This window comes from Scyliorhinus torazame, chromosome 1 (assembly GCF_047496885.1).
Source record: "Scyliorhinus torazame isolate Kashiwa2021f chromosome 1, sScyTor2.1, whole genome shotgun sequence".
Lineage (NCBI taxonomy): Eukaryota > Metazoa > Chordata > Chondrichthyes > Carcharhiniformes > Scyliorhinidae > Scyliorhinus > Scyliorhinus torazame.
In genome coordinates, this window is record NC_092707.1 from 312,784,866 (window position 1) to 312,797,139 (window position 12,274).

At 48.5% G+C, this 12,274-nt stretch overlaps 1 protein-coding gene across 1 annotated transcript in view; it reads left to right on the plus strand.

The window, feature by feature from the left end:
- The first annotated feature begins 2,618 nt into the window (after positions 1 to 2,618).
- LOC140423947 (serine/threonine-protein phosphatase 4 regulatory subunit 3) overlaps positions 2,619 to 12,274 on the plus strand; it is a 65,503-nt gene continuing 55,847 nt past the window's right edge. The window contains exons 1-3 of the mRNA XM_072507825.1: positions 2,619 to 3,117; positions 3,494 to 3,549; positions 3,857 to 3,955. Coding sequence (XP_072363926.1) covers positions 2,976 to 3,117; positions 3,494 to 3,549; positions 3,857 to 3,955 — 297 coding nt within the window. The 5' untranslated portion in view covers positions 2,619 to 2,975. The remainder of the gene's footprint in view (positions 3,118 to 3,493; positions 3,550 to 3,856; positions 3,956 to 12,274) is intronic.

The window sequence follows — 12,274 nt, forward strand, 5'->3', positions numbered from 1 at the left end:
GAGGTCTTTGCGATCCAGGCGAGGGGCCAGGTAAAGAGATTAGGGGAGATGCCTTTCAAGGGAGGGAGCTTTCGGTATTTGGGCATTCAGATGACATGGTAGTGGGTGCTGAATTTGGGTCGGTTGGTAGATCAGATGAGGGGGGATCTTCGGAGGTGGGACGTGCTCCCATTGTAATTGGCGGGGCGGATACAGAGAGTGAAAATGACGGTCCTCCCAAGGTTTTAATTTGTTTTTCAGAGCCTCCCAAGGTATTCTTTAGAAAAGTGAATTCAGTGATCTCGGGATACGTGTGACACACAGTGAACAACGATCTGATCAAAGTCGTCATTATCCCAGAGAAAACTTTGAAGCACCCTATTTTGATGTCAAATTGCACGGTGAGCAAATGGTTTGGGTCCTATTTTTGAGATTGCCAATAAGGCCAATCTTTTAGCACATGCAGCTGTAGGAGTCACAATGCTTATATTAACCAATGAGAAGTCTTACAACACCAGATTAAAGTCAACAGGTTTTTTTTGAATGACTAGCTTTCGGAGCGCAGCTCCTTCATCAGGTGAGTGAAGAGGTGGTTCCTCAACCACATATGTAGACAAAGTCAATGATGCAAGGTGATGCTTTGAATGTGAGTCTTTGCAGGTAATTAAGTGTTTACAGGTCCAGATGGAGCAACTGGAGAGAGGGATAATCACAGGTTAAAGAGATGTGAATTGTCTCAAGCCAGGACAGTTGGTAGGATATTGCCAGCCGAGGCCAGATGGTGGGGGGTGAATGTAATGAGACATGAATCCAAGGTCCCAGTTGAGGCCACACTCATGCGTGCAGAACTTGGCTATCAGTTTCTGCTCGCCGGTTTTACACTGTTGCGCATCTTGAAGGCCGCCTTGGAGAACTTAGCTGAAGATCAGAGGCTGAATGCCCTTGAATGCTGAGGTGTTCCCCGACTGGAAGGGAACATTCTTGCCTGGTAATTGTCACGCAATGTCCGTTCATCCTTTGTCGCAGCGTCTGCCTGGTCTCACCAATGTACCATGCCTCGGAACATCCTTTCTTGCAGCGTATGAGGTAAACAACGTTGGCCGAGTTGCACGAGTATGCACCGCGTACCTGGTGGGTGGTGTTCTAATGTGTAATGATCTGACACGCCTTGCAGAGGTTGCCACGGCAGGGTTGGGTGGTGTCGTGGTCGCTGTTCTCCTGAAGGGTGGGTAAATTGCTGCAAACAATGGTCTGTTTGAGGTTGGGCGGTTGTTTGAAGGCAGGTAGTGGGGATGTGGGGCAAGAAGTTCATCTTCATCGATGACATGTTGAAGGCTGTGAACAAGATGTCGTAGTTTCTCCGCACCGGGGAAGTACTGGATGACGAACGGTACTCTGTCAGTTGTGTCCCTTGTTTGTCTTCTGAGGAGGTCGGTGTGGTTTAGTATCAGCTTGCATCATTGACTTTGTCGATATAGAACAAAGTATATTGTAGAAGCCACCTCTTAACTCACCTGATGAAGGAGCTGCGCTCCAAAAGCTAGTGATTCAAAACAAACTTGTTGAACTTTAACCTGGTGTTGTAAGACTTCTTACTGTGCACCCACCCCCCAATCCAACGGCAGCATCTCCACATCATTAACCAATGAAGCTCAGCTTGCAGTAGAGAGCCCAAGTGAATTTCTCAACAAGTGTGTCGAGGAAAGGGAGCTTGTTAGACTGTTCCATTTCAAAGGTAAATTTGAGCATCTGATGGGCAGCATTAAGGTGTATGAGGAAGGTCTTGCATGCAGCTTCAGATTCAAATATAGAAAACGTGTCATCCATATATCGGAAATATGCCAGGGGTTGCAACGCTGACTGTACCAAGAATTACACCAACGATCAATTCGAGATGATCAGTCTGACTTGCAATTGTGGCCCATTTACACTTGTTAGAAGCTACAAATATTCACATACAGAGGTCTGTCCTCTGCAAGCAATAGGAATTTGTCCAGACATTGCACCTTTTTTGAATAAACCAAAGCATGGGACAATCGCTCCCTAGTGTCATGGTAACATCTCAAACAATCAGAGCCGATTTGCCAAGTATCAGCACTGTTTTTCTCATAATCCCTTTGAAATTTTGCACTCTTACACCTGTCCTGAGGAGTGCACGATTAATAGCTTCAACACTATGTATTTTTTTTAAAAATCAAGCTGTTATTTGCCAAACGCATATACTTGAAAAATTAAACAGTATTTGTTAACTTTCAGGTGTTGGGGTAAAGTCAGCATCGCTCTTATCCCCAATACACTTCACATTTATATTCTGCATTCAAAATGAGTGAATGTCATAGCTCTTGAAAACGTATGCCAAATAAAGAAACTCTATACAGACATTATTTGAAGAATGGAAAGAAGCATTGAGAGATTTGGAATGTTTCCAGTCAAACTCTCTGAACAATGCAAAAAACACGGACTCCCAAGCCTGGAGGGAAATGGCAATGAACTTAGTTGGGAAGGTGAAGAGGTAAGTGTGGCGCCTTTAAAAAATGCAAATAGGTATGGAGGCTGCTATCTCTTTAAGCGTTGGTGACGTCAGTATTTTGGAGTGGCGGCGCTCTGACCCTGCGCTTGAGAGTAGGAAACCCCGTGCGGCGATTGAATCGCCCGGATCGGGTTACAAGATGGCGGATGTTGTGCTGTGGTGAGGGGAGTCGTTGAGGGAGGAAAAGGAAGGAAGGCAGGCGGGCCTGGCCTACCCTACCCATCCGAACATTAACGATTTCGTACCTAATGTGTTTTTCTTTCTTTTCCGCCGCATTCCTTTATTTATTTGCAGTAACATGTCGCGCCACTCTCTGCTTGTGTTTGCCACCGTTGTAAAATCGCGGCGGTGACGGTGTAGAAAAAGACGAGAAGCGAAAGGACCGAGCGCGACGGCGGTCCCCCCCTCCCCAAGTGGCACCAAAAAAAAAGAAGCAGGAGAGATAAAGAAGCGGAGCGAAGGAAACATGTCGGATACGCGGAGGCGGGTGAAAGTGTACACGCTGAACGAGGACCGACAATGGGACGACCGGGGCACGGGGCATGTGTCTTCGACCTATGTCGATCGCCTGAATGGAATGTCCTTGTTGGTCCGAGCCGAGTCCGACGGTAAGAAAGAAGGGAAACAGCTTGGAGCCGGACCGTTTCACCTCTGCACTGTATGTATAGCTACATCCCCTTTGTAAAAGAAGCAATCGGCTGGTTTTTATAAAAGCAAAAGGGGGGAAAAAACCTCCAGGGCCTTCTTGTTTTGCTCCGAGGCGTTGTTGTTTTCCTAGACACTCGAATCGTGAGTTTGCAAATGACCCCGAGTGAAAGATGAGCCAAACGTTGGCATTGTGGCGAGGCCAGGAAAGTGTGTGAATGTGACGTGTGGTGGGGGAGGGGAGGGGGATGTGCATTTAAATGATATTTACTATAGAAGCTAGTGTGTGCAGGGAATGTGAACAAAATGTGTTCATTCTTTGTTTTCCGTCCCTTTTAGGTTCGCTTTTATTGGAATCGAAAATCAATCCGAACACTGCGTACCAGAAGCAGCAAGTAAGCTGTGTAAAATGTTGCACACGTTGGAAAGGTTTAAAAAATATATTTTTAAGTATGAAGGGGGATAAAGGGAGCCACCCCGAGAAAACACTCATTTTGTAATTTAAAGTCACGTGCAGAGCTTACAGTAACTCTGTTATTTGCTCGTTTTAAATTGCACAGTAATGTGTTTACTTGATTATTTAAAAATATGGTCATAATTTAATAGCTGCGAGATTGCTCACTGCCTTTTGCATTGAGTAATTTTTAAAAAAAAGTTAATGCTTTGCAGATTAACAATCGCTTGTGATCTCTCGTAAAATAGGATACATTGATTGTTTGGTCAGAAGCAGACAATTACGATTTGGCACTCAGTTTCCAAGAAAAGGCTGGATGTGATGAAATCTGGGAGAAAATTTGTCAGGTACTGTATACTCTGCTAAATTAACTGGTTGAATAGATATAAGTTATGCCATTCCAATTTTAACTTTGAGAGACAAACTGGAACTTTGCAAGTAGCTTATAGACAGATGACATGATGTGTGTTGAGTCCTTTTTAACCCAGTATATAAAATCGACATATTAAGGCAAATACATTTTGATTTATTACTGTCTTTCATTCTCCCTTGCAAAAACTGCATTATCGGAAGATTGTTTTTCCATTGTGTAAGCAAGTATGTTTCTGATCAATGTCTATGGTGTGTTAATTGCGTTTTGACATTGAGACTGAAATTGAATGCTTAACCCCAAACTTGTGTTTCTTCTTGCAAGTGTTTTACCCCTCCTGTGTTTTTGTATCTATTGTTTTAAGAACTTCAGAGATTTTCAGTGATTTAGCTTATGTTTTAATTCGGATTAATTCTGCATTTATTTATATGGTTCTGCATACAGTGGTGTGATCGTTAATAATGTAGTCGAAAATCCATAGAACGTAAACTGAAATTCCATGATGGCCTTTTTTAGAATTTGAATTGTTAAAGTATGGGAAAAAAAGGCTGGTAAATATGTTCTGGTTTAAATGCCTTTAGTCCCCCACCACTGTGCTGGTCTTGCAAGTCACTAACAAAGAAAAGTACAGTACTAAAGTGTACTAAATCTTGAATGGCTGTGGATTTATTATTAGAAATCTTTTAGTTTGAAAGAAGCATCAGACTGCAATGGAAGATGATTGTAAGAGAGGGTACCATCACTCCTCCTTCCTTCAGGTAACATCCCTAAACTGCGCAAGGTAGCATAGCGGTTAGCATTGTTGCTTCACAGCGCAAAGATCCAGGTTCGATTCCCGCTTGGGTCGCTCTGTGCGGAGTCTGCATGTTCTCCCTGAGACTGCGTGGGTTTCCTCCGGGTGCTCTGGTTTCCTCCCACAAGTCCCGAAAGACTTGTTAGATGAATTGGACATTCTGAATTCTCCCTCCGTGTACCCGACTAGGGGATTTTCACAGTAATTTCATTGCAGTATTAATGTAAACTGACTTGTGACAATAATAAATATTATTATTATGAGTTAATGAACTCCATGCTTGCGGGCAATACCCACATCCTAAAAGAGATTTTTTTTTAAATGTCAACCATTGCCATTCTCAACAGTAACTACACTTCCAAAATACTTTGTTAGGTGTGAAGTGCTTTGAGATGGCCAATGGTTGTGAAAAGTACTATATAAATGCAATTTTTATTTATTTTTTTTGCTAAGAGCAAAATGTTGGAAAAGCTCAGGTCCAGCAGCATCTGTGGAGAGATAAACAGTTAATGTTTCGAGTGTGTGACTCTTCCACAGAGCTGAAGAAGGGTAAAATCTGATGGGGGTTTATACCAGTTTTTAAAAAATAGTATGACACCTAACGTAATCCTGCTTGCAGATAATTGAAATCTTTATTTAATCCGTCGGATTATATACAGAATAATTTGTACATGTGCTGTGTAGCGTTTTGAGTGGGGTATTTCCATGATACAACATGAATTTTTAAAAATGGCGTTAACTGAACAGGGTGAATTTTTACTTTTATTGGAATTTCTTTGGTATGGGAAAAATTCCCTGAAAAGACCATGAATTTTGAGCTGAATGTTTTAACTGTATATACTAATTTATCTCCCATGATATTGGATATGGTAAGTTATTATGGTGTCAGCTATTTATGTTGTCAACTCTACAGTTTTTCTCTCTTTTCATTAACATCTTCAACACTTTCAGGTAGGAGGCAGTGGCTGAGATGAGAATAAGGAGCCATTAATGGCTGCAAGGTGACATTTCAAGTGGGATTTGCAGGGGGAGTTGCCACCCATTCCCATACCATTCACCCCTTCTATCACTTATACTTTCTTTGGAACCATCCCTAGTTCTTCACGAGTCTATCTATAACTTTTACCCTCGCTACCACTTCTCACTACTATCACTGACCCACCCTCTTCTGTCTGCTCATCTCCTCTACCCCTTGCTGTCGACACATTGGGAACAAATTCAGCATTTTGTACAGTTTGTGGGAACTTGATTTTTGGTTAATGACAGGTTCCTGTTATTAACTGTATGCACAGGAATTCATAATAGGGGAGGGGGCAGAGTTAATAAATTCCAACCGCTCCATTTTGTCCTTTTCACAATAGTCTTTGTGCCCCCTTGTTGCTGACTGACCTATGTAAATAATCCATTTTCCTCTTACAGACTTTTAATTGCTGTTCCAGTGAATGTTTATCATTTAGGCAATAAACCATCACCTCTGGTTTAACTGGAACTAATTTGAACTGTACCTGACAACTTAATTTTATTCTTTGAAGATTATCAGGTTGCAATTCAAGTTTCATTTGCACAACACCATTAACGAGGATAGCATGACGATTGACACTGTCGTCTGGCACTTAATTGTTGCCTATAGAGATTCAAATGCTTAAGTTCTGAATGTAATTTTTGTTTTAATCCGAGAAGAAATTAACCCTTGCTCAAGATTAAATTTCACAAAGTTATACTTCTGTAATGCTACCAACCTCATTTATGCGGTCTGTTGTTGGTCATATTTTGAAAACATTGTTTTCAATATTTCTATATTTTAGTGGTGATCTTCTATTCAGGTCATTTTTTAAAAAAGGCTTCATGCCGAAAAGGACTATTCTAAATCTACTCTGCTCTTCCAATTTGGCTGTTAATAGCTGTGTTCTAAAGTTGGATATGTCAGTATCTATTTTATACTAATAGCGACAACTAGAAATTCTTACAAGGATCTTTTGTATTTGTCCTGTACCTATCAAATAACTTTGAGAATGTTTTGGTTTTGTCCGACCACTTCTGTTTAATGTGTTGGCATTGAAACCTCCAGGGATGCTGTAGTTCTAAACAAAGTGCTTTCAAAACCAAGTAATTGAAGATTATTCAAAGCTGTTTGAATTTAAACATGGGTATTCACGTGGGCCATTACCCATAAGGGCTAGGCCCACGTCATCTCTAATCGTATTTGCCTGTTCACATTGATATTCTCCTCTCCTCTTTCCCCCCCCCCCCTTTAACCTCTTCCAGTGTTTTTAAGTTTCTCATCTGGACAATATCCTCTCACCTTGTTGTCATGCTAGTAAATATACATTCAAATCTACTTCTATCCATGACACTAGTGTTCTGTTACGAGGTATCCAAAACCCCCAAGCATTTTGTTGTCTTGTACAGATTCATCACTATCAATACGCCTTTAATGTCCATCTAAATAACTAGTAGATTGTGTCCCTATTCTAGCCTTCTTCTGGAATTTTGCTTTCAACACCTGTGTATCTAGTCACCTATCAGTCTGTTCTCGTGCTCCATTCGACTTTATGCAGAATACATATCTTTTGTAATTATTACTAATTTGCATTTTTCTGCCATCAAATTTTTCACTTGCCAATTTGGTTAACCTATATATTAAGAGGTTAACTGAATGGATTTTATAATAAATCATAGCTTTCTTTATGTTGAAGGTACTGGTTATACATGTGGTTCCATGAGTGCGTGTGTCTTATTTGAATAATGTACTGGAAATGGCAGGGGTGAAATCGCAATGAAAACTAACTTTCATAACTTTTAAAAAGAATCTGATGATTTGAGCATTAGTATTTTTCACTTGAAATTCTCATACTTTTTGAGAGGGTAGGACATTATGATTTTGAGGTGTGCCATGTGGGTAACAATGGCTGACCTTGATATATTGCAGGTTTTATAGCTAAACACGATAGCAGTCACGTTAAGGGGTGTACATTATGTCATGTTATCTTAAATGTTTGAATGGGCTATAATCGGAATACTACTAAATACCTTCTGAATCGAAGTTGGGATCTGTTGTACTCTTGCAGATGAATTGGAGCAAGCATAGCTAATATTAGATGTATATAATTTAAAAGTTTTGAGAACATCAGTCAGTTCTGTTCAATTGTTTGTTTTAAGCAATCTTCTCAAAGAGGAAAACTACCAGTAATAACCCTGTGATATTGTCTGACCTCTAAATAACAAGTAAGCAAGGAAGTTGATTCTTCACTTTCAACCTCAACTGAAGTATTTTGCCCAATTCTGGGCACTGCATTTGAGGAACGATGTGAAGGCTTTAGAGAGGGTGCACAGAAGTCTCAAGTGTTTCCAGGGATGAGGAACTTGAGTTGTATTGGTAGGTTGCGGAAACTAGGTTTTCCTTGAGTAAGAGATTTAAGAGCTGTTCAAAATCATGCCTAGACAGAAAATATAAGGAATACTGTTCCCATTGATGGAAGTGCTAAGAACCAAAGACACCGATTGCCGATTTAAGGTGACTGGCAAAAGAACCAAAGGCATCATGAAAAACTTTGACACAGCAAGTGGTCAGGATCTAGAAAGAATTGCCTTATGGTGAAAGATCCAATTGTGGATCTTTCAAAAAGGAATTGGATAAGCACCGGAAGAGAAATGTGCAGGGCTAATGAGGAGTGGTACCAGCTGAATTCTTGTAGAGAGCTGACATGAACACCACGTGGCTAAATGACCACTTCCTGTGCTGTACTGATTCAGTGATTCTGACCGCCTCCAAGTTAGTGGAGTTGGCAGATATGCAACAAACGTAGTTTGATGTGTCGATTATTGTGAAGAGTAAAGTTTGGGAGCTAAGAGCAGAGGTTGCAATATATTTTGAAGAAAAACATTCTTAATGAAATGGTAGAACAACAAAATCTTGAAAGGGAGAATTGTAGTTGTAGAAGGGCACATGGCACTCTATTTTACACGTGGGGCTGTAGGTGCAACAGTAGAAGAGTATTGGGAGATGTATAGATAAACTTAGCTTTACAAATTGATCTGTGAAATAAGTCTTGAGATTCAGGGAAAGTAGTGAAAAGTATCCACTTATCAATGAAAGAATCGTAAAATTAGAAGGAATTTATAGGATGGGAATAGAAGGATACAGACCCAGGAAGTGTAGAAGATTGTAGTTTAGTCGGGCAGCATGGTCGGCACGGGCTTGGAGGGCCGAAGGGCCTGTTCCTGTGCTGTACATTTCTTTGTTCTTTGTTTTAAACCCACAATTATTGTGATACTTTAGTATGAGTTTCAGTAGAAGTGGAGTTGGTGGCAACATTAAGCAGGAAATAAATATTTGATGATTGTATTGGAGAATGCTAGGAAAGAAGAGATACAGGGTTATAAGTAGGTAACTGATGCTACTGTGTCGAGGAGAGGGTGTGTGCGTGCGGAGAGGTGGGGATGAGTGTGTGCGCGTGGGGGTGTGTGGGCGGTGTGGAGGGTTGCGGTGGGGGGGGGGTGGTGTGGAGAGAGGTGTGTGTGGGGTGGGGGGGAAGAGAGGTGGGGGGGGGGAAGAGAGGTGGGGGGGGGGGGAAGAGAGGTGGCGGGGGGGAAGGAGGTGGGGGGGGAAGGAGGTGGGGGGGGAAGGAGGTGGGGGGGGGGAAAGAGAGGTGGGGGGGGGAGAGAGGTTGGGGGGGGAGAAGAGAGGGGGGGGGGAAGAGAGGTGGCGGGGGGGAAGGAGGTGGGGGGGGGGAAGGAGGTGGGGTGGGGGGGGGAGGAAGAGGTGGGGTGGGGGGGGGGAGGAAGAGGTGGGGTGGGGGGGGGGGAGGAAGAGGTGGGGTGGGGGGGGGAGGAAGAGGTGGGGTGGGGGGGGGGAGGAAGAGGTGGGGGGGGGGAGAAAGAGGTGGGGGGGGGGGAGAAAGAGGTGGGGGGGGGGGAGAAAGAGGTGGGGGGGGGAGAAAGAGGTGGGGGGGGGGGAGAAAGAGGTGGGGGGGGGGAGAAAGAGGTGGGGGGGGGAGAAAGAGGTTGGGGGGGGGGAGAAAGAGGTGGGGGGGGGGAGAAAGAGGTGGGGGGGGGGGAGAAAGAGGTGGGGGGGGGGAGAAAGAGGTGGGGGGGGGGAGAAAGAGGTGGGGGGGGGGGAGAAAGAGGTGGGGGGGGGGGGAGGAAGAGGTGGGGGGGGGAGGAAGAGGTGGGGGGGGGGGAGGAAGAGGTGGGGGGGGGGGGGGAGGAAGAGGTGGGGGGGGGGGGAGGAAGAGGTGGGGTGGGGGGGGGGGAGGAAGAGGTGGGGTTGGGGGGGGGGGAGGAAGAGGTGGGGGGGGGAGGAAGAGGTGGGGTGGGGGGGGGAGGAAGAGGTGGGGTGGGGGGGGGGGGAGGAAGAGGTGGGGTTGGGGGGGGGGGGAGGAAGAGGTGGGGTGGGGGGGGGGAGGAAGAGGTGGGGGGGAGGGAAGAGGTGGGGTGGGGGGGGGAGGAAGAGGTGGGGTGGGGGGGGGAGGAAGAGGTGAGGTGGGGGGGGGAGGAAGAGGTGGGGTGGGGTGGGGGGGGGGGGAAGAGGTGGGGTGGGGGGGGGGGAAGAGGTGGGGTGGGGGGGGGGAGGAAGAGGTGGGGTGGGGGGGGGAGGAAGAGGTGGGGTGGGGGGGGAGGAAGAGGTGGGGTGGGGGGGGAGGAAGAGGTGGGGTGGGGGGGGGAGGAAGAGGTGGGGTGGGGGGGGGAGGAAGAGGTGAGGTGGGGGGGGGAGGAAGAGGTGGGGGGGGGGGAGGAAGAGGTGGGGTTGGGGGGGGGGGGAGGAAGAGGTGGGGTTGGGGGGGGGGGGAGGAAGAGGTGGGGTGGGGGGGGAGGAAGAGGTGGGGTGGGGGGGGGGAGGAAGAGGTGGGGTGGGGGGGGGGAGGAAGAGGTGGGGTGGGGGGGGGGAGGAAGAGGTGGGGTGGGGGGGGGGAGGAAGAGGTGGGGTGGGTGGGGGGAGAGGTGGGGTGTGTGTGGGGGAGAGAGGTGGGGTGTGTGGGGGAGAGAGGTGGGGTGTGTGGGGGAGAGAGGTGGGGTGGGTGGGGGGAGAGGTGGGGTGTGTGTGGGGGAGAGAGGTGTGTGTGGGGGAGAGAGGTGGGGTGTGTGTGGGGGAGAGAGGTGGGGTGTGTGTGGGGGGGAGAGAGGTGGTGTGTGGGGGGAGAGGTGGGGTGTGGGGAGAGGTGGGGTGTGTGGGGAGAGGTAGGTCGGGGGTGTGTGGGGAGAGAGGAGGTGGGGTGTGTGTGTGTGTGGAGAGGTAGGTCAGGGGTGTGTGTGTGTGGAGAGGTAGGTCAGGGGTGTGTGTGTGGGGAGAGGGGGTGGGTGGGGAGAGGTGTGGGGACAGGTGGGTGGGGTGTGGGGGGGGGAGGGAGAGAGGTGGGGTGTGGGGGGGGAGAGAGGTGGGGGTGTGTGTGTGGGAGGGAGAGAGGTGGGGTGTGTGGGGGGAGAGAGGTGGGGGTGTGTGTGTGGGGGGGAGAGGTGGGGGTGTGTGTGAGGGGGAGAGAGGTGGTGTGTGTGGGAGGGAGAGAGGTGGGGGTGTGTGTGTGGGGGGGAGAGAGGTGGGGGTGTGTGTGAGGGGGAGAGAGGTGGTGTGTGTGGGGGGGGGAGAGGTGGGGGTGTGTGTGTGGGGGGGAGAGAGGTGGGGGTGTGTGTGAGGGGGAGAGAGGTGGTGTGTGTGGGGGGGGGAGAGGTGGGGTGTGTGTGGGGAGAGGTAGGTCGGGGGTGTGTGTGGAGAGGTAGGTGGGGTGTGTGTGTGGAGAGGTAGGTCGGGGTGGGTGGGGAGAGGAGGGGGTGTGTGGGGAGGTGGGGGTGTGTGCGTGTGGGGAGAGGTGGGGGTGTGTGCGTGTGGGGAGAGGTGGGGATGTGTGGGGAGAGGTGGGGGTGTGTGGGGAGAGGTGGGGGTGTGTGGGGAGAGGTGGGGGTGTGTGGGGAGAGGTGGGGGTGTGTGGGGAGAGGTGGGGGTGTGTGGGGAGAGGTGGGGGTGTGTGGGGAGAGGTGGGGGTGTGTGGGGAGAGGTGGGGGTGTGTGGGGAGAGGTGGGGGTGTGTGGGGAGAGGTGGGGGTGTGTGGGGAGAGGTGGGGGTGTGTGGGGAGAGGTGGGGGTGTGTGGGGAGAGGTGGGGGTGTGTGGGGAGAGGTGGGGGTGTGTGGGGAGAGGTGGGGGTGTGTGGGGAGAGGTGGGGGTGTGTGGGGAGAGGTGGGGGTGTGGGGGGAGAGGTGGGGGTGTGGGGGGAGAGGTGGGGGTGTGGGGGGAGAGGTGGGGGTGTGGGGGGAGAGGTGGGGGTGTGGGGGGAGAGGTGGGGGTGTGGGGGGAGAGGTGGGGGTGTGGGGGGAGAGGTGGGGGTGTGGGGGGAGAGGTGGGGGTGTGGGGGGAGAGGTGGGGGTGTGGGGGGAGAGGTGGGGGTGTGGGGGGAGAGGTGGGGGTGTGGGGGGAGAGGTGGGGGTGTGGGGGAGAGGTGGGGGGAGAGGTGGGGGTGTGGGGGGAGAGGTGGGGGTGTGGGGGGAGAGGTGGGGGTGTGGGGGGAGAGGTG